The 20,138-nt window shown below is 50.4% G+C and overlaps 3 protein-coding genes and 1 pseudogene across 6 annotated transcripts in view; 3 read left to right on the forward strand and 1 right to left on the reverse strand.

The window, feature by feature from the left end:
- Positions 1-15: 15 nt before the first annotated feature.
- Positions 16-3,881, forward strand: Prrt2 (proline rich transmembrane protein 2). Of its 2 annotated transcripts, none has more exons than XM_085693112.2 (4): positions 16-169; positions 809-1,751; positions 2,132-2,264; positions 3,799-3,881. In XM_085693112.2, exons 2-4 carry the CDS (start codon positions 873-875, stop codon positions 3,879-3,881), a joined length of 1,095 nt encoding a protein of 364 aa, XP_085549238.1. In that variant the 5' UTR covers positions 16-169; positions 809-872. The 2 variants fall into 2 exon arrangements, with proteins under 2 accessions (XP_085549238.1, XP_048310922.1); XM_048454965.3 differs by lacking the exon at positions 3,799-3,881 and adding an exon at positions 2,420-3,621 and having other exon boundaries at positions 18-169.
- Positions 3,882-4,235: 354 nt separating this feature from the next.
- On the forward strand, positions 4,236-6,127 carry Pagr1 (PAXIP1 associated glutamate rich protein 1). Its single transcript, XM_048454966.3, has 3 exons — positions 4,236-4,712; positions 4,881-4,963; positions 5,726-6,127. The coding sequence occupies exons 1-3, from the start codon at positions 4,240-4,242 to the stop codon at positions 5,923-5,925; spliced, it is 756 nt and encodes a 251-aa protein (XP_048310923.2). The 5' UTR covers positions 4,236-4,239; the 3' UTR covers positions 5,926-6,127.
- A 329-nt stretch (positions 6,128-6,456) lies between these two features.
- Mvp (major vault protein) overlaps positions 6,457-20,138 on the forward strand; it is a 31,928-nt gene continuing 18,246 nt past the window's right edge. The window contains exons 1-3 of one of the 3 annotated variants that reach the window (XM_048454964.3): positions 6,457-6,509; positions 18,047-18,085; positions 19,227-19,265. In XM_048454964.3, coding sequence (XP_048310921.2) covers positions 6,508-6,509; positions 18,047-18,085; positions 19,227-19,265 — 80 coding nt within the window. In that variant the 5' untranslated portion in view covers positions 6,457-6,507. Of the gene's footprint in view, positions 6,510-6,759; positions 6,779-18,046; positions 18,086-18,234; positions 18,375-19,226; positions 19,266-20,138 lie in introns of those variants that run through there. The other 2 variants (XM_048454961.3, XM_085693110.2) reach the window with 2 other exon arrangements.
- On the reverse strand, positions 10,009-10,209 carry LOC148121471 (Nuclear RNase P; annotated as a pseudogene).

Here is a 20,138-nt window from a genome sequence, read left to right on the forward strand (position 1 = left end):
AGGGCCGAGCAAACCCGGAGGAGAGAGGAGGGGAGATCCGCCACCTCCCTTCATTGCTCACAGACTTGTTCCCTCCCGGTCTGCGGCTGCTGCGGCAGCAGTGGCGGCGGGACGCAGGAGCAGTCCCGAGGTTGGCAGCGGATGAGACTGGGACGAACTGAGGCCGCTGGTAGGAGTGGACGACAGACAGCTGGGTGGCATGGGAATGCAGGTGCCAGGCGAACTAGAGGGTGGTGCTGGGTGCGCCATGCCATCGGGAGAAGATCCCCTCCCCCTCGACCTCTCTGAAGGCAGCAAGGGAACCCCTAAATGAAGGGCTGAGAAGGGACGGACAAGATGCTAGGTCTCTCTGGAAAGGGGCGGGGAGGAGGTGTGGGGGGATATTTGAGCCCAAATGCGCAGCAGGAAAACCCCGCACTGCTCAGGTGGTGCCCAGAAAGGAGGGAAGGGCACAAAAGGAGCAGAATGTGTGGGGTTCTCTGTCAGTCTGCCTGTTGGAGTGGCTGTTATATGCACAGATTTTGATGAGCTGGGGGTACCTTCAAGGTGGGATCAGAGAGTCTGGGTCTTGTTGGCTGTGTTGGATGGATTCAGGAACAGACCTAGGGTGGTTCTGTTTAAAAAGGGATTGTCTTCCCGGGACTTTCCAAGCAGACTTTAGGTAGAACACTTCTCCACCAAGGGTGTCCCACCTCAAAGCAAAGGGATCTCCAACTTTTCCTCCTCTCCCTAGGGACAGTACAGGTTAGCCTTGGCCTGTGGTGATGAGAGCCCTCTTCCCTCCTCACCAAACCTGTCTCTCTTCCAGGACTTGCCACTGTCACTGCTGGTTCCTCTTCCCCACGGGCCCTCTCCTATCTCCCTTCTCTAAGATGGCAGCCAGCAGCTCTGAGGTCCCTGAGATGAAGGGGGTAGAAGATAGGTCCAAGACCCAGAGAGAAGGACCTGACCATTCTGAAACTGGACTAGGTCCTGCCCAGGTTGTAGCAGAGATTCCAGACCAGCCAGAGGCCCTTCAACCAGGCCCAGGTATCACTGCAGCCCCTGTGGACTCAGGGCCTAAGGCTGAGCTGGCCCCAGAAACCACAGAGACCCGAGTTGAGGCCCCAGAAACAGCCCAGGCCACAGACCTCAGCTTAAACCCAGGAGAAGAATCCAAGCCCAGCCCCAGCCCCAGCGAGGCATGCCAAGAGCCGGCACCTAAACCAGATGTGAGCAAAGAAGCTGCAGGAGAACAGGGGTCCGAGCCGCAGTCTGCAGCCCCTCCTGAGCCAGTCTCAGAGCCTGCTTTCCAGTCAGACCCTCAGCCAGCTCCCCAGCCTTCTCCTAAGCTACCCCTTCAGCCAGAGGCCCCCACCCAAGAGGACCCTACCCCTGAGATCCTGACAGAAAGCATAGGGGACAAACAAGAAAATGGAGCAGTCGTTCCCCTTCAGGCTGGTGATGGGGAAGAGGGTCCAGCCCCCGAGCCTCACTCGCCACCCTCAACTAAAACACCACCAGCCAATGGGGCTCCCCCTCGTGTGCTGCAGAAGCTGGTCGAGGAGGACAGAATAGGAAGGGCTCATAGTGGGCACCCAGGATCTCCACGAGGTAGCCTGAGCCGCCATCCCAGCTCCCAGCTGGCAGGGCCTGGGGTGGAAGGGGGTGATGGCACCCAGAAACCTCGGGACTACATCATCCTTGCCATCCTGTCCTGCTTCTGCCCCATGTGGCCTGTCAACATTGTGGCCTTCGCTTATGCCGTCATGGTGAGCCCCAAGGGACCCTGGCCCAGGGATATCGTGGCTCCCAGCTTCCTGCCAGTGCCAGAAGAGAGCCCCAATAATGATACCTTCCCAACCCTCTCTCTGCATGGATCCCACTTTCCCAGTTGCTGGGCCTTTGCTTGCCTCTCCCCAGGGCCTAACCCTCCCAGCCACTCCTGGCTGCCCCTTCAAGCGGGAGGGGACCAGAAAGATGTTTCATATGACCTTGCTGACCTGTGCCCTCTTCCTCCTGCATTCCCAATCCTTCCTTTCTTAACCCCACGGGGCTGACCTCCTTCCTCTGGACTCTCACCTGATCCATGCTGGGCCGGCTCCTGCTGACCTGGGCCATGATACCTCCAAACCCCTCACCCTCACCCTAGTCCCGGAACAGCCTGCAACAGGGGGACGTGGATGGGGCTCAACGTCTGGGCCGAGTAGCCAAGCTCTTAAGCATCGTGGCTCTGGTAGGGGGGGTCCTCATCATCATCGCCTCCTGCGTCATCAACTTAGGCGGTGAGTGGGGGTCGGGGACAGGAAAGGGAGGAGTGGAAGGGTTGACAAGGGCAGCTTTACTAACCCCTGACCCTGCTCTCTCCTGTCTGTTCTCCCTATTCCTTTGTCTCTTCCTGTCTCCTTCCCTGTCTGTCTTTCCCTCTCCTCTCCCACAGTGTATAAGTGAGGGGCTCTGCCCTGCCTTCCAAGACTTTTCTTCCTGTTGGGAGCTGTCTTGGGTCCATCCCTACCCTGGGGGAAGCCCAGTCCATGGCCCTGGCCCCCATCCCTAGGGACCAAGGGAGCCTGAGCAGCCTTGTTTACAGCTTATGTCCTGCTCCTGCATCCTGCCAGGCTCCACTGCCAGCCATTGGCTTCCTTTCTTCCTGCACTTTTGCCTGCGGATCTCCCTTCCTGCCTCTTGGCCTCCCTAACCCTGCACTCTGAAAAACCTCTCTGCACTTCTGGAAAGCCTCCTGAACATCCAAATTGTACTCCACACCTCTGCATCTCTCCCCCCCACCCCCGCCCCCAACACTTCTTCCTGCCTCTGGAATCCTCTGAACCTTAATTAACCTCGACCTCCTGACTTTCATTGTCTCGGCATCTAACCCATTTTTTCCTTCCCTTCCTTAACATCTTTTCCCCTTGCCACATCCCCTGACCCCTTCTGCCTTCTCATCTTCCCATCTTCAACCCTCCTGCCACCATTTAGTCTGCAAAAACTGCAGTACTTAGGTCAGGCTGAGGGAGGAAGGACGGTGTGGGAAGCGGACTGCCTAACTAGGGGCTCTGACTGTTCTCTGCTGGGGACCACCCGGGCCCAGACCATACCCCGACCCCAATCCCTAAGGTGCCTATTGGGTCGCAAAGTTGGCCAGCCAGGCCTCTCCTGGGGGACTTACACCAGAGTGGACGTCCTTATTCTGAACATCCAGGGGAGAAAGGAGTGCTGCAGCGGCTGAAGGGTCAGCCTGAGTTGACCTGCCCATTTGGGCTTAATTATAACCTCAGAGTTTCGTATTTGAAGGTCTGAGGGGTTTGGGCCATCCACTTGCTTTGTAAACAGGCGAATTTAAAAAAGAAAAAGAAAAGGACCAAAGTTTCCAGCTACAGGGAGCGAGGGAGGGGTGGAAGAGCTCTGTGATTATTTTCTAAGAGGATGAGGGAGGTTTGTTGCACGTGACAGCCCTCTGAGGAGGCAGGGAGCCAGCTGCGATGCATTTCTGAGTTGGTGAGGGTTTTTTGTTTCTTTCAAAAAAAAAAAAAAGTTGGGGGAAACTAAAATTCCTTTAAAAAAAAAGTAAACTGAGTCTCCCTTTTTGTATGCTGAATGCTGCATGAGTTTTAAAAACCAATAAACAGAGAATGCATGAGAGTCGCCTCAGTTGGTCCCTGTGTTCGTTTGCAGTGTCAAGGCTCTGCTTTCTGGCAGGCCCTAGTGAACGAAATACGCATGCGCTGCCGCAGTGGCCATCTTTAGTGTGGGCCGAAGCTAGTGATGCCTATGGGCCTATCGCACATGCGCAAGCCTTCTCTTTCCTCTTTCGAGTAGCTTTGAGTACAGTGGAGTCTCCGCGCGCCATTTCTCTGCGCCTGCGTCCTGCGGCCCTGCGCAGCCTGGGAGGCGGGTTTTAGTTCCAGGTTTGTACAGCCGCTGAGTTGAAGCGAACTAGGTCTGCGAGGTCCAAGGAAATGACTCCCATCCCGGTGTTGGAGAGGGCGATGTGAAAACAGGCCCTTCCCTTTCCAGCTCTGAGCGTGGTTTCTGCGGGTCCCCGGGAACGGCAGGATTCTGGATTTGGATCCGTGGGGTGGGGTCTGTCCTTGCCGGGATCTGAGCGCCCCCTCCTGGGGACGGTGCTCTGGCCGCAGTCAGTGTTGGACTGACTGCTTGGAGATTTCGTAAAATCCGGTGGGATCGCAATCCTTTTGGGGAGGCACCCTGGTTTGGTACTCCAGACTCTCCTATATTGCTGGGCTTCCCTAGTGCTCTATGTCCTTGGGCCATGGAACCATTGCAGGCAGCACAGCGGCGCCTCTGTCTGAAGAAGGGGAAGTGACTTCCGGCCTCCAGGCTCTGGCGGTGGAGGACACCGGAGGTCCCTCCGTCTCGGCTAGTAAGGCCGAGGAAGAGGGGCAAGGAGGTCAGGAGGAGGCCGGCCGTGAGGGATCCAGGGCTGAGGAAGCACTAGAAGCTCCCAGCGCTGTGGACGACGAGCGCGCCGAGGGAGAATCCGAAGACTGGTGCGTGCCCTGCAGCGATGAGGAGGTGGAGCTGCCGGCCAATGGGCAGTCCTGGATGCCCCCACCCTCCGAAATCCAGCGACTCTATGAACTGCTGGCAGCCCAAGGTACTCTGGAGCTTCAAGCGGAGATCCTGCCCCGCCGACCCCCTACTCCTGAAGCCCAGAGTGAAGAGGAGAGATCAGATGAGGAACCGGAGGCCAAAGAGGAGGAGGAGGAAAAGTGAGGCAATAACTTTACTAACTTTACACGCTGTCCCTGGGACCACTCTCCTAAGCACAGAAACTGGAGGGAGGGAGAGCGGGAAAGGATGAGTCAGCAGGCGGGGGTGTACCAGTAGGTGTTTGGGAGGGCCTCCCTCACCCTCATTCTCTGTTCACCCTGTCTCAGGCCGCACATGCCTACAGAATTTGACTTTGATGATGAGCCCATGACACCGAAAGACTCCCTGATTGACAGGAGACGTACACCAGGTACGAGTAAGAGGGAAGAATTGAGGGGAAGTAAGGGGCTTCTGCATGCCCCAGAGTGATGCACCAGCTGCAGGAAGGAGCAGACACGGTGGTAGGGTCGCTGGCTTAGGTCAGTGCTTACCTCACTGGACCTTCCCACCAGATTTCCTGTTCCTTTCGTCTTCCCAGAACTCCAAAGTTCCCTGGTCATTATTCCCCAGAACACAATTATGTAGTGCTGTGTCCATCACCAGAACTGACCCGCTATCCCAGCCCACGTGCCTTCCTAAAATTTACTCTCAGAGTCATTGAGTTCTCTCCCAGCTGGTCCAGCCAGCAGCAAGTTCCATTCACTCCACTTCTACAGATCTACCTCTAACACCATCGCTCCCTTGCTCCACAGTCTCCCTGCTTCTGGTCTCAGCTGCCAGAGTACGCCCTTTAGGTGAAGTCCTGTCATTTCTCTGCTTATAGTTCTCCAGATGATTCCATTGTAGGGAGGATGAGCATGTCCAGGGAGAGTCTGTCTGTCCACTCTCTCCACCCCAGTGCCCCAGGACCTTTGCATACCCCCCCAGCCACCCCTGCTAGGTATGTTCCCTAGGCATCGCATTATGGAGGTCAGTCATCCTGTGTTTGGTCCATCCTGAAGCATTAGCTCCTCTGTGCTGAGGCCTAAAATGAATGTGCCCAACAAAGTCTCTACAAGTGGGGGGGCAGGGAGGTGCTCACTGCCTCAATCCTGTCCCATCCTGTCCCGTTCCCGTTTTCCTACCTTCTTAGGGAGCGCGGCCCGGAGCCAGAAACGCGAGGCCCGCCTGGATAAGGTCCTCTCGGACATGAAGCGGCATAAGAAACTAGAGGAACAGATCCTTCGGACTGGGAGAGACCTCTTCAGCCTAGACTCAGAGGGTCCCAGCCCTGCCAGCCCTCCACTCCGATCCTCGGGGAGCAGTCTCTTTCCCAGGCAGCGGAAGTACTGACTGTTGCTGCCATGGCCTGCAGGTGCAGACTGTTGCTGCTGGGTGTGGCCAGCCTTTCCCAGCCCAGACTCTGGGAAACTTGTCACGGAGAAAAGCCTCAAGCTCCCAGTGCAGTGCCTTGTGGGAGAGTGTGTTCTGTTGAATGTCTCCCTGTAGTTCTAAGCTGGATTTGCTGAGTCTTAATAAAAGATACAGAATGGTCTTTTCTTAGCAGAGACTTCCACTGGACCCAGGCAGTTGTTCTCACTTGGGCGGAAACAGAGCTGTATTCCTCCACACTGGAATATTGAAGCCAGATAGGGCAACAGTGTACCCAGCTGTCACCATAACAACCTCCACTTAGGTCCTCTGACCCTTCTCAGTCTCAGTCTAGCCCCACCAGATGGTGCTGAGGCCGAAATTGCTGCTGAGTATGGATCCAGCCCTAGTGTCTTCAGAAGCAACCTGGTGGGGGAAAGGATCCAGTGGCAGGGCCCTTTAAATCTAAGCTCCACCCCTGCCTGTCCAGCCCTATGGGGAAGTCATCCCCAGAGTTGGTGAAGGAAATTCCAGCGGGCAGCAGCCAGCTAGCTACACAGCTAAATGTGAGTACGGGATTGCCACCCAGGCAGGACCCCCTGACTTCAGCCCATGAGTAGGTGTTTGGCCCATGGCTCTCTAATGCTCCTGCTCTCCAGTGCCTTTGGGAGGGGCAGAACCCTTTAGTTACAAAGGGCAGGAAGGAGGGCGGTGGCAGCTCTGCCTTGGGAGGTTTCACTTTCTAGTAGTGTTCAGGGTTTTGAAACGCCCTGCCAATATCACTGCCCCCAAACCTTAAGCCTCCCTGACCGCAGGATCTCACAGAAGATTGGAGGTGAGGGGGTACTTTGGTCGGGCCCAGCTGCACACATGTATTAGTGACCTACTCTGGAGGCTGAAGCAGAAGGATGCCTTGAGGCCAGAAGCTCTGAGCCTCATGTGGGAGGCCCCCACCTTTTTGTTTCTGATTTGTTTCGTTGGCTTTTGTTTTTATGAGAGAGGGTCTCATGTTTCCTAAGTGGTCTTGAACTCTCTTTATAGCCCAGGATGACCTTGCCTCCACCTCTTGAGTGAATGCTGACATAGGTGTCTGCTACCACTATCAGTTTTGTTCAGTGCTGGGCCTCAGGCCTAGGGCTTCATACATTTTAGGCAAGGACTCTACAAACTGGTGGATGGGGTGTAACTCAGTTTCACTACATAACTACATACCCAAGACCCTGTTTTTAGCCCCAAGCACACTTTTTTCTTAAAAAAGAAAAAGCAAACGAAGGTACCTTGCCAGACACAGTGCATGCCTCTAATCCCAGCCCTTCAGTAGCTGAAGTAAGGGTCTCCAGAGGCTTGCGGCCAGCCTGAGTTACATAGTGCCACCCAGCCTGAGCTACAGTGTAAGATCCTGTCTCAAATAACAAAAGCCAATTAGAAAAAGTTACAGCTTCCATTCAGACTCCATCTTTGATCTTACTTCCCTGCCCTCCCTCCCTGAGGACCCAGGCTCTGCTTTCTCTTCTTGAATGACTGGCATGTGACTTAACCCCCTGGGTTCCCTTCTCTACCAGTTGTAGAAGCTTTCCTGCTGCCCTGTGCAGGGCTGTGCCAACAGAACTGGCCTTGGCCAGTCACTTGAGCACTGGCTGGCAGGACGATCAGAAGGGTAGCTTGATTTCCAGAAGGCACAGAGTGTAGTGAGAACAAGCGTCTCTGGGAAAGAGAAAGTGAGACTAGTAAGCTCGGTTAGACAACCAGCCTGTGTTCTGGGGCCTTGGAATCTCTGGTTGGAGCCCAACTCTGGTAGGAGATGGTAAGTGAGGCAGCTAACTGTTCTCGGCTTCCTACCTGAGGACCCAGGGGCAGAGAAGAGGGCTGGCCAGCACAGTAGCACTGGATGGCCCTCCCGGAAACTGTCTTCTTATGCCTTTGGTATATATCTACCCTGCCCTGAGGTGGGGCCCTTGGGCAGGACAGCTATTACCTTGTGTGCCTAGGTGCTGGTTGCTCAGTCCTCCTGTGGTGGTGAATGCCACACTCCCAGCTTCTCGTGTAGCCAGGGCTGGTCACTAGCTCAGGCTATGGAAAATGTTTTTACCTTTGGATGTCCATTGGTGTTGTTTTCTTAACAGCAACAACCCACCCATAGTCTCCATGTCCCATGGCCTCCCAAGCCATATTGCCTCTAGTGATGTTGACAGGGACACTGCGGGGCGCCATCCTGTCCAGCAGGAATGAACCCCACCAAAAACGAGAATTCCTTCTCTGGTCACATCTTTATTTGGAGCATTCCCTTGAGGAAAATTGGGGGAAGGGACGATAGAGCAGGGACGAGAGAAAGCTTAGAGAGAGGAAGTAGGGTCCCGAGGCATCTGCTTTTAAACGGTGGAGCAGCTTGAACGCTGTCCTGATTGGTTAATGCCATTCTGCTGGTCTGAGCATGTGCAGGCAAGGGTGCAGGCAGGGTTGCTCAGCCCCACGTGGCTACCTCCAAACTGCAGGACCACCTGTGCCTCCAGGTGGCTCCCAACATCTCCCCCTAATTATTGTCTTTAAGAGCAATAAGGCAAAACTATTTTCCAATCTGGTCCCCACCTAGACGCAGCATGCCAAGGATATCTCTGCTCCCACCCATCTCCAAGGAGGGAGAAAGGCGTTGCGGGGCGCCATCCTGTCCAGCAGGAATGAACCCCACCAAAAACGAGAATTCCTTCTCTGGTCACATCTTTATTTGGAGCATTCCCTTGAGGAAAATTGGGGGAAGGGACGATAGAGCAGGGACGAGAGAAAGCTTAGAGAGAGGAAGTAGGGTCCCGAGGCATCTGCTTTTAAACGGTGGAGCAGCTTGAACGCTGTCCTGATTGGTTAATGCCATTCTGCTGGTCTGAGCATGTGCAGGCAAGGGTGCAGGCAGGGTTGCTCAGCCCCACGTGGCTACCTCCAAACTGCAGGACCACCTGTGCCTCCAGGTGGCTCCCAACATCTCCCCCTAATTATTGTCTTTAAGAGCAATAAGGCAAAACTATTTTCCAATCTGGTCCCCACCTAGACGCAGCATGCCAAGGATATCTCTGCTCCCACCCATCTCCAAGGAGGGAGAAAGGCAGAATAGAGTCAGTCAGAAAATTGTTAAGAGATAAGAGGTTGCACAGGGTGTTGCTCAAGTCGATGTTGTGAAACAGCTGCTCTTGGCACCGCCCAGAAGGTCATCTCTGCTGTCTCCGCACGAATCTTCCACAGCAGGACACTCAGCATCCACTGGGTCATCTTTCTTCTTTACTTCTCTCGTCAGTCTTGCTGGCATCCAGATGTATGTCAGCATTCCTAGAAAAACATAAACAAAACTCTCCTCCCAAATTAACATTTAAGAGTACTAAAAACTCTCAGTGTAAAAATTCAGCACAATCAGTACTGGAAGTAGGCTGGTTTTGAACTTAGAGATCTGCAGGTCTCTGCTTCAAAAAGCAAATCTTGTTTGCCTGTACCAGCAAAATTTTGAATTAAAAATTAAGTGTAAAGAATGCAAGAGAAATCCTTTCTCTGGGGGAAGCTGTCACTGGTAGTGTAGTCCCCCTCTATTGTTTAAAAACCAAAGCAGTTGTCATTGGGAATTGAACTCATAACCTTTGGAAGAGCAGGCAATGCCCTTAACCGCTGAGCCATCTCTCCAGCTCCCCTATTCAGATGGAAAAACCTCTAGGTAGCATTGTTTATCTCACCAGGTGCCTCAGGCAAAAGGTCCGCCTTTCTTTGTTACCTAGGATACGGTAACCAGGTAAACATGCCTTTATTATGATAATCACGACCAGTTCTTTAAGGGAGAATGGGCGTAGCATCGATCATCTGGCTACTTCCTGCTGACAAAGGGGCGATGTTTGGGGGATAAATGTTTTTATCTGACTGAATTCTTGGCGACAAATGTTTTTATCTGACTAAATTCTTAGCGACCTTGGCTGAGGGCGGCAGCAGCAGCGGACGGTGGCGGCTGCCACAGCTCCGCCTCTGAAGCCCATAATGGCACGCTCCGCATGGCCCAAAGGCATGGCTCCGCCCCGGGCCTTGCGCGGGCTCTCCGTTTCACCTCAGGCAATGAACTCGCACCGCCGGCTGTGAGTCTTTTTCAAGCTCCGGCGAGGGGGGGCATCCGCCCACCCGTGGAGGGGCTTCTCCTGCCCGGTCCGCCCGCGCGCAGAGCCCCGTTCTCTGGGAACTCATCTCCCCGCTCAGGGAGGGCCCGGCCATGTTGCTATGGAAACACAGTTTTTCCGCAGAGCCGATTCAGCTCCTCTCTGCCTTCTATGGCGCCGCTGCTCACCACGCAGCTTCCGCCTCAGTCAGGCGAGTCCGCTCAGGTGCTGAAAAAGTCCTCCAAAAACCATAGCCCCGCCAGAAGGCCGGGACATATAGCCTCTGATGTCACACGGACTTTAGCCTGCCCGTCGCCATGGCGATCTGGCTTTCCGTAGGCCCCCAGCAAACTCCCCGCCAGCAACCGGTTGCGTCTCCCTCCTGAGTAGCTGGGATCACAGGTGTGCACCACCGTGCCTGGCCCACTTCCGTGTTTTTAATCAGGCATTACCGCTCAAAGGCGGGCCGGCTGCCGCCAGCACTCTCAGCACGATCAAGCAGCTTGTCTTTCTCAGTCAAAAAATTAAAGTTTTTTGTACGTGAGAGCCAGAGACTGAGCTCTCTTAACAAAATTAGGCGAAAATCACCTCAGAAACTCTGTGGCTCTTTAAGAACAGGGAAGGCAGTCTTAGAACACGATCAAACTCGCCTCCCTACGAGACTGTTGCCCCGAGTCTCTTATCAGCGAGTACGCACGGAGGAAGCCGCGGATCTCCCAACCGTAAACCTCGCCCTTTTTGCTGCTGTTTACATTCCTCCTGCACTGAACTTAAGGGATTTTTCTTCCCCGTTGCTTTCTGTACCTTCTTTCAGATACCTTAACTTTGATTTTTTTTTTTTTTTTTTTTTTTTTTTTTTTTTTTTTTTTCTATTTAGGCCTATCCTTTGAAATTCCTTTTTACATTTCTTTTCCTCCCCTTTCTGGGGATTTCAACCGACGTCACTCACCGCTCCATGTTCTCAGAGTTCTGAAATTCAAGGCTCTCTGTGCTGGTGTCTGATCTTGGCTTTTTCTCCCGGGCTTTCTCAGGGTCCCCCGGCGTAGTTGTCAGGGTCCCTCAGCGTCCCGGAGTTTCGAGCACCAGTTGCGGGGCGCCATCCTGTCCAGCAGGAATGAACCCCACCAAAAACGAGAATTCCTTCTCTGGTCACATCTTTATTTGGAGCATTCCCTTGAGGAAAATTGGGGGAAGGGACGATAGAGCAGGGACGAGAGAAAGCTTAGAGAGAGGAAGTAGGGTCCCGAGGCATCTGCTTTTAAACGGTGGAGCAGCTTGAACGCTGTCCTGATTGGTTAATGCCATTCTGCTGGTCTGAGCATGTGCAGGCAAGGGTGCAGGCAGGGTTGCTCAGCCCCACGTGGCTACCTCCAAACTGCAGGACCACCTGTGCCTCCAGGTGGCTCCCAACAGGACACCTTCAACATCAACCTTCTGGTCAACCTTCCAGAGCAGAATGACTGAGTTAGACCCTGCCGGCTCAGGTTACAATGAGTCAATCAAAGATATTTAACTCATGGTGGGTTGGGTTACTCCAAGTAGGAGCTGGTTATGCCTCAGCCAAGTTCCAGTAAAGCCTGGGAGACAGTGTGGATAGGCTTAAATGTCAGCCAGAAGCCAGGTATGGGAGCATGAACCCCTAGTCTCATCTACTTGGGAAACAAAGGCATGAAGATTGTTTTATCCCGAGTTCAAGGCCAGCCTACCAGTAAAATAAGACTCTTAAAAAACAGAGTGTGTGTGTTGGCGGGGGCAGGGGAGCTAGAGAGATGGCTCTGAGGTTAGGAGCACTGCTCTTCCAGAGGTCCTGAGTTCAATTCTCAGCATTCATGTGGTGGCTCACAATTACTTTAACTCTGTGGGATTGGATGCCCTCTTCTGACTTTCACGAGCCACCTGCACATACGTACACTCACAGACTGAAAAGTTAAAAAAGAAAAGAAAAGAAAAGAAAAAAAGATAGAAAAAAAGAAAAAGAAGAAAAAAGTCCCAGGCAAGACTTTTCCGGGAGAGAAAACTTGGCTCTAGATTAGAAGTTCTGAGCCCCTTCTACTCTACACACTCACTCACCTTTGGTGATTGGCATTTATTTATAACATCTGGGGGCAAAGTTCTGGGCTGGCAGAGCACCTTATCGCATGGTGAAGCCACCAAACTGTTCCCCTACCACAAAGTGACCTGGCCGGGCCACAGTTCAGGTTAAGATTGTCTTCTTCTTCCAGGGTGTCATTCTATCTAGCCTTCCTTAGCCTGGCATGCCTATGCTACAATACTGCAGCGTGGGCTGCCACTCCAGGCATAGGTTGGTTAAGATTTTCCTAGGAGGTACTAGTGAGCTTGCCACCAAGCCTCACTGATGAGCTGAGTTCAAATCCCCAAATTAACATGGTGGAAGGTGAGGTCACCGAGGGAGCGTCCCTGCTTTACTGAATGTGAATCTTTTCTTAAACCCAAAGCCGGTGATGATCTGGTGGCTGGCCTGGGTCACCACTTTCCCTGTGTGTCTTCTCCTGAGGCAGAGAGCAGTGCTGGGGACAAAGAGAGCTACTTGAAGCTAGGCTGGGGAAGGAGTGGAGAGCAAATAGTTTCTGGGTGTTGGTGTCACAGGCCTGTAATCTCAGAACTTGGGAGGTGTGTGTAATGAAAAGAAAAATGAAGAGACTTCAGGCTGTGTGTGTGGGAGGGGGGCAGACAGGTTAATGTTTGGAATGAACCTCAGAAGGGTTCTTACCAGAGAAGGCAGGAAAGTGAACTTTGGTAGTGTTAGCGCTTAAACTAGGAAGCGCGGGGCAATTGGAACTATTATCCACAGGAGGGAGGCTATTCAAACTGGAATGTTGGCACAGGGCGGGGTTGAGGATACAGGTCATTGTCAATGAGCCTCACAGTTGGCTCAGTGCTACCCTGGACCAGATAGCCCCAGAGAAGGGAGGAAAAATCTCTGTGCTCCAGACGTGGTCTGGCTTATTGAGCTTGGAGTGCTTAGGATGGATGCTCCCCCAACAGGTGATGGTTGTGCGCACCTTCGGAGGCAGAGGCCATCTGTTCTCTGTGAGTTTGAGACCAGCTTGGTCTACAGAGCAAGTTCCAGGACAACCAGGGCTACACAGAGAGAAATCCTGTCACGGAAAACAAATAAAAAGATGGGTTTCTCCACCACCACCCCTCTGGCCACAAACCTGTAGCTTCGGGACAGCCAATTTTCAGTCCTGCAGAAGTTCCGTTGCTGGTCGTTCAGAGTCACGGTAGCTGTAACAGAACCCTGATAGACATTTCCTGCTGTTGAGGTTTTGTTTTGGTTCTCAGAGACAGGGCTTCCCTGTGTAGCCCTGGCTGCCCTGAAACTTTCTTCCTTGACCAGACTGGCCTCGAACTCAGAGACCCACCTACCCAAGCCTCCCAAGCTCTGGAATTAAAGGTGTGAGCCACCACACCTGGTTCTGTTGAGTTTTTGAGATAGAAGTTTTGAGAGACTGTACATTCAGCTAACTGAAACGTGCTACCTGGCTCAGTCCTTCAAACTGCAGTCTCTGCCTACTACCTAAGTGCTGGGATTACAGGCCTGAACCCCTAGGCCCAGCTTCCCCGACACCTTGACATCTGTGTAAACCAGGCTAGCCTGAACTATTGGGGTCACCTTCACTTCCAGAGTGGCTCTCAGTTTTTGAGACATTGTGAAGAATGTTTAAAAATATTGGTGCTCAGACCCTACCCTCTACCAAAAAAATCCAAACTGGGCGGTGGTGGCGCATGCCTTTAATCCCAGCACTTGGGAGGCAGAGGCAGGTGGATCTCTGTGAGTTCGAGGCCAGCCTGGTCTACAAGAGCTAGTTCCAGGACAGGCTCCAAAGCAACAGAGAAACCCTGCCTTGAAAAACCAAAAAAACAAAAAAAACAAAACAAAAAAAAACCACCACCAACAAAAAAGACAAATCCCCAGATTTATAGGGTTTTAAGAATCTCTGGGGGGCATAGCTCAGCAGCTAAGGGCCTGCTCCTTCAGAGGACCCAAGTTCAAGTTCAACTCCCAGCACTCACATGCATATACCCACACACAGACACATCCAAGGGTCCTTTACCACTGGCTTATTTTGAGTCAAGGTTTCATTATGTAGTCCTGGTTGACCTGCAACTCACCCTGTAGACCAGGCTGGCCTCCATCTCAGAGCCTTCCCGCCGGTCTGTCTCCAGAATATTGAGGTTAAAGTCAAGCTCTACCACGCCCAGCATACCGCTGTCCTTTGAGGGCCTTGACTTAACGGAAATAAAAGCCTGGAACTACACGTATCATCCAGTAAGCCGCTAGAGCCTGCGCCCGGTCACGAATCCCGCGCTGGGGACATAAGGGCTATGTGGGCTCCAAGGGAATTGACTGGTGGTCTTCGCGGAAGGCACAGCTGTGGGGCGTGGCAGGGGAGCGGGGGGGGGGGGGGGGGGGGGCGGGATGGAATGGGATCCTTTTACTGAAGCAAGGGCTTGGCCTCAGAACAAAGCCGGAACCCAGCCTGATTGGCTTTGAGGGAGGCTCTTGCTGAGTCACCCGAGCTGGGAGAGGCTCTCAGGCCCCCTGACTGTTCCCAGCTGGGGTGACAGATGGTGGAGAGGCCTCAGTCTTGGGGAGTGGAGCATTGTACAGCGAGGAGCCAATAGAGGCTGTGCCTGGAGCTGACCCCCACCTCAGAGGACTTTCTACAGCGCCCTTCTTCCAGGTGGGGCCTCCGAACCCTGCTGGCATCCCAGGCCCTTCCTCTTGGCCCATCTGGCTTCCTGGTGAAACCTTTCCAGAGACCCTGCAGAGGAGCCCTGGAGAGACGCTCTGCATTGCTGTGCCCCGATGCTTGGTTAGGCTGGTGGTGCAAGACTAACCTCCTTCCTCACCAACAGACAAGTGAGGGTTAAGCCCTAATGCCAGGTGGGGAAGGAGGCCCCAACCACACCCCTCTCTGGGTTAGGAAAACTGGGCCTTGGGCCATGTCTATTCTCAGTAATAAACACAGCACTGGTGAAAACCCAGGCTTGGCTCTGGGTGCTTTCTGCGCAAACATGCAATCACAGTGCCGGGAAAAGACTGCCCGTCAGGCCAATTTTGTCACTGAGGAGGCAGATAGAAGAACAAAAGACTTGTCGAAGGTCGTCCGTTGGGATGTGGTGGCACATGCCTTTAATTCCAGCACTTGGGAGGCAGAAGCAGGCAGATCTCTGTGACTTCGAGGCCAGTCTGGTCTACATAGTGAGTTTCAGGTTAGAGAGAGTTATTCAGAGAGAGAGAGAAAAAAAAAAGTTAGAGTCACAGTTTTGGGGGCCCCAACCTTCCAAAGCCTTGAACGTTGCTCTCCTAGAACAGGGCTCCATTTCATGTCCTGGAGCAGCTGGAAAAGAGACCAAGTGCAGCCAGATGAACGAACAGTGGCCAGGAGGGCTCCGGGCAGAGGGATGAGAGTGGGCCCAGGGTCTGCAGGACAGAAGGCAAGCTCTGAGACTGGAACAGCTACTCCAGAGAATTAGGGAGCTTAGCCTCCTGTGGAAAGGGAGCCCCGGAAGACATCTGGGTTAAATCCCAACACGGCTGCAAGGGTAAAGAAAGAGGCAGTGTGTTAGTTACTGTATGTGTGGCAAAATCCCCACAAAAGCAGCTTCCGGAAGGACTTGATTTTTTTCATCGTTTGAGGTTAAGCAACACTGCATCCCTCTCGTGTGGGAAGCATAGCAGAAAACCATGGAATGGAAACTATAACCCTGGGCCAGGGAAAGGCTCAGTTTAAAGTGTTTGTCGTTCAAGTGAGAGGTTCCGAATTCGGTCCCTAGCACCCAAGTGAAAGCTAAACTCTGTGACTGCGATGTGAAGACAAATCCCTGGAGCTTGCTGGCCGGCTAGCCCGCCGGAATTGGCAGCCGCCGGTCCCCCCAAAAGGTGTTTTGGTTTGTTTTGTTGTCTCAGAAGAACCTAGGTGCAACAGAAGAGATGAGGTGAAGGTTCTTCCTGCTAAGCCTGACAAATTGAGCTTGAACCACGTGGTGGAGGTGTTGTGTGGTGTTTTACTCTTTTGGCTTCACAGAAGCTTTTCAGTTTCAGGAGGTTCCATTTATTAACTGTTTCTCTCAGTGTCTGTGCTACTGTGGTTATATTTAGGAAGTGGTCTCTTAAACCAATGCATTCAAGTGTACTTCCCACTTTCTCTTCTATGAGGTTCAGTGTGGCTGGCTTTATGTTGAGGTCTTTGATCCATTTGGACTTGAGTTTTGTGCATGATGATAGATATGGGTCTATTTTCATTCTTCTACATGTTGATATCTAGTTATGCCAGCACCATTTGTTAAATATGCTTTCTTTTTCCATTTGATATTTTTTTTTGCTTCTTTGTCAAAAATCAGGTGTGTGGGTTAATATCCAGATCTTTGATTCAGTTCCATTGGTCCTCCTGTCTGTTTTTATGCCAATACCAGACTGTTTTCAGTACTGTAGCTCTGAAGTAGAGTCTGAAATCAGGGGTTGTGATGCCTCCAGAAGTTTTATTGCACAGGATTGCTAAACTAATACATCTTAAGATAATTTTCCACAACAGGAAAGAACCAACTTTACTGTTAGAAGTTTTCTTATGACTTTCACAGGTGCACAATGGCACACACACTCATGATATAAAATTTAATTTAACAAATTTGAAAAAAAAAAAGTAGCTCTCACCTGAAGATAGCATCCAAGGTTGTTATCCAGTACACCTGTACACACCCCAAACAACAAACAAAAACACTTCATCCTGTGTGGTTTTTGGTTGCTGTTTTGTCTTCTTGTTTTGAGATAGGGTCTCATGAACCCCAGGCTGGCCTCGAACTTGCTGTGTAACTAAAGCTAAATTTAGACTCCTGATCTCCTCCTGGGTGCTGGGACTGCAGAGGGAAGCCGCCGTGCCAGTCTCTGTGGTGCTGAAAACTGGACCCAGGGCTTCAGGCATCATAGGCAACCACCAGGTCCCTAACCAATGTTGCCAGTGTTTCTAACTACCTTTATAGAAAGAAAAAATAAATAAAAAAATAAAGGCCAGCCGGGATGTAGCTCAGTGCCAGAAAGAGAATTTGTCTAGCATTTGTAAAAATCAATCCTCAGTTCTGTCAGAACAATTAAAAATAGTAACAACAATAATACAATTTTTTAAAAAAAAAATCAGTCATTGCCTCAGAGCTCTAGTTCCGATAACACCACATCTGTGTGACCCTGAGTGACTCCCAGTCTCTGAGTCACAACTACTTAGAGCTACAGTATCCAAATGGCAACATGGCATCAACCAGTCACAATGGCCTATTTAAATTAGCTTTTTTTTTTTTTTTTTTTTTTTTTTGGTTTTCAAGACAGGGTTTCTCTGTGTATAGTTTTGCAGCCTGTCCTGGAACTCATTTTGTAGGCCAGGCTGGCCTTAAACTCACAGAGATCCTCCTGCGTCTGCCTCCCTAGTGCTGAAATTAAAGGCATGCACCACCACCGCCCGACGCTAGCTTATGTTAAATTGACAAAAAATTAACCAGGACAGGAAGTAGTGCAGCTCAGTGCCCAGTTTGTGCAAACAAGGCATGGGTTACATTCTCAACTCGGCAGAAATAAAAATGCTTTGCCCAAGCATGGTGGAGCATGCGAGCGAGCATGTGTGTAACCCCAGCACTTCAGGAGGCTGAAGCTGGGAGATGGAGAGTTTAAAACCAGCCTAGGCTAAATGAAAAGTTTCAAAATCTTATCAAAATAAACAACAACAACAAAAAACTCTATTTTCTCAGATGCACTAACCACATTCCAGATGTTCGGTAGAAGCACATATGGCTAGTCTAGAGATAGAAGACAGAATATTTCCAGGCACAGGAGAGAAGGCTCAGCACTTCAGAGCACTTGCTACTCCTGCAGGAAACAGGAGTTTGTTCCCAGCGCTGATAATAAGCAGCCCACAACTGCCTGTGTCTCTAGCACCAGGAAATTCAAAGCTTTCTTGTATTCTCTGCAGGTACACGCACTTGAAAGAACGGAAGGAGGAACAGCTCAGGTATAGTTTCTGGGTGAAGGCTCTGTATTGCCTAGCAAACTTAATTGCCTTTCCTGACTCAAACAGACTTGTCCAAAGTCCAAGGGGTGCTGGGTATAAAGATGGGCAGTGGTAAGGGTGTGTGGCACTCACAAATAAGCCAAGCACTGAATGAAACCACCTGGGATTCAGAGGTAAAAAAGAAAATGGAGTGGGAATCGGGCAGTGGTGGCACGCACCTTTAATCCCAGCACTTGGGAGACAGAAGCAGGAGGACCTCTGTGAGTTCAAGGCCAGCCCGGTCTACAGAGTGAGTGCCGGGAGTGTTACACAAAGAAACCCTGTCTCGGAAAAAAAAAAAAAAAAGTGGGGGGAATGGAGTGGGTAGATGCCAACTGCCACCATTTGCCTTCTTTTTTTTTTTTTTAACATATGATGGATTACATTGACAGATTTTCGTATGTTGAACCATCCCTGCATCTGTGGGATGAAGCCATCTTGATCCTGGTGGATGATGGTTCTGATGTGTTCTTAGATTCGATTTGCCAATATTTTATTTAGTATTTTTGCATCAATGTTCATGAGTGATATTGGTCTGTAATTCTCTTTCTTAGTAATGTCTTTCTGTGGTTTGGTTTTGGTGTGAGGGTAATTGTAGCCTCATAAAAAGAGTTTGGCAATGCTCCTTCTGTTTCTATTGTGTGGAATAATTTGAGGAGTATTGGTATTAGTTCTTCTTTGAAAGTCTTGTAGAATTCTGAGCTGAAACCATTGGATCCTGGGCGTTTTTTGGTTGGGAGACTTTTGATGACTGTTTCTATTTCTTTAGCAGTTATATAGGTCTGCTTAATTTGTTTATCTGGTCTTGATTTAATTTTGGGAAGTGATATTTATCCAGAAAGTTATTCATTTCTTTTAAGTTTTCCAATTTTCTGGAGTACAGGTTTTTGAAATATGACCTGATGATTCTCTGTATTTCCTCCATGTCTGCTGATATGTCTTCCTTTTCATTTCTGATTTTGTTAATTAAGATATTCTCTCTCTGCCTTTTGGTTAGTTTGGATAAAGGTTTGTCTATTTTGTTGATTTTTCTCGAAGAATCAGCTCTTTGTCTCATTGATTCTTTGTATTGTTTTCTTTGTTTCTATTTTGTTGATTTCAGCTCTCACTTTGATTATTTCCTGCCGTCTAGTTCTCTTAGGTGAGTTTGCTTCTTTTTCTTCTAAAGTTTTCAAATGTTCTGTTAATTCACTAGTGTATAATTTTTCCAGCTTCTTTATGTAGGCATTTAGTGCTGTGAACTTGCTTCTTAACACTGCTTTCATTGTGTTCCATAAATTTGGGTATGTTGTGTGGTCATTTTCATTGAATTTTAGGATGTCTTTAATTTCCTACTTTATTTCTTCCTTTACCCATTGATGATTCAGGTGAGCATCGTTTAATGTCCATGTGTCTGTGGGTTTTCTGGAATTGGTATTGCTGTTGACTTCTAGTTTTAAAGCATGATAAGGTACATTGGGTTATTCCAATTTTTTTGTATTTATTAAGGTTTGTTTTGTTACCGAGTATATAGTCAATTTTTGAGAAGGTTCCATGAGGTGCTGAGAAGAAGGTATATTCTTTTCTGTTTGGATGGAATATTCTATAGATGTCTGTTAAGTCCATTTGAGTCATAATATCTGTTAGTTCTCTTATTTCTCTGTTCATTTTTTTGTCTGATTGACCTGTCCAGTGGTGAGAGAGTAGTGTTGAAGTCTTCTACTATTAGTGTGTGGGGTTTAATGTATGATTTAAGCTTTAGAAGTGTTTCTTTAACATATGAGGGTGCCCTTGTATTTGGGGCATAGAGTTCAGTATTGAAATTTCCTCTTGATGGATTTTTCCTGTGACTAATATGAAATGACCTTCCTTATCTCTTTTGACTGATTTTAGCTTGAAGTCTATTTTGTTAGATATTAGGATAGCTACACCCACTTGTTTCTTAGGTCCATTTGATTGGTATATTTTTTCCCAACCCTTTACTCTGAGACATGCATGTCTTTGAGGTTGAGATGTGTTTATTGTATGCAGAAGA

This window comes from Myodes glareolus, chromosome 7 (assembly GCF_982192425.1).
Source record: "Myodes glareolus chromosome 7, mMyoGla1.1, whole genome shotgun sequence".
NCBI classification, from domain to species: domain Eukaryota; kingdom Metazoa; phylum Chordata; class Mammalia; order Rodentia; family Cricetidae; genus Myodes; species Myodes glareolus.

Excerpts from the sequence above, each read along its gene's own strand:
- Prrt2 (XM_085693112.2), top strand. The coding sequence starts at position 873 with ATGGCAGCCAGCAGCTCTGAGGTCCCTGAGATGAAGGGGGTAGAAGAT. Across the intron at positions 1,752-2,131 it reads CCTTCGCTTATGCCGTCATG|TCCCGGAACAGCCTGCAACA; the intron begins GTGAGCCCCAAG and ends CCCTCACCCTAG. Across the intron at positions 2,265-3,798 it reads CTGCGTCATCAACTTAGGCG|CTTTGAGTACAGTGGAGTCT; the intron begins GTGAGTGGGGGT and ends TCTTTCGAGTAG.
- Pagr1 (XM_048454966.3), top strand. The coding sequence starts at position 4,240 with ATGTCCTTGGGCCATGGAACCATTGCAGGCAGCACAGCGGCGCCTCTG. Across the intron at positions 4,713-4,880 it reads AAAGAGGAGGAGGAGGAAAA|GCCGCACATGCCTACAGAAT; the intron begins GTGAGGCAATAA and ends ACCCTGTCTCAG. Across the intron at positions 4,964-5,725 it reads TGACAGGAGACGTACACCAG|GGAGCGCGGCCCGGAGCCAG; the intron begins GTACGAGTAAGA and ends CTACCTTCTTAG.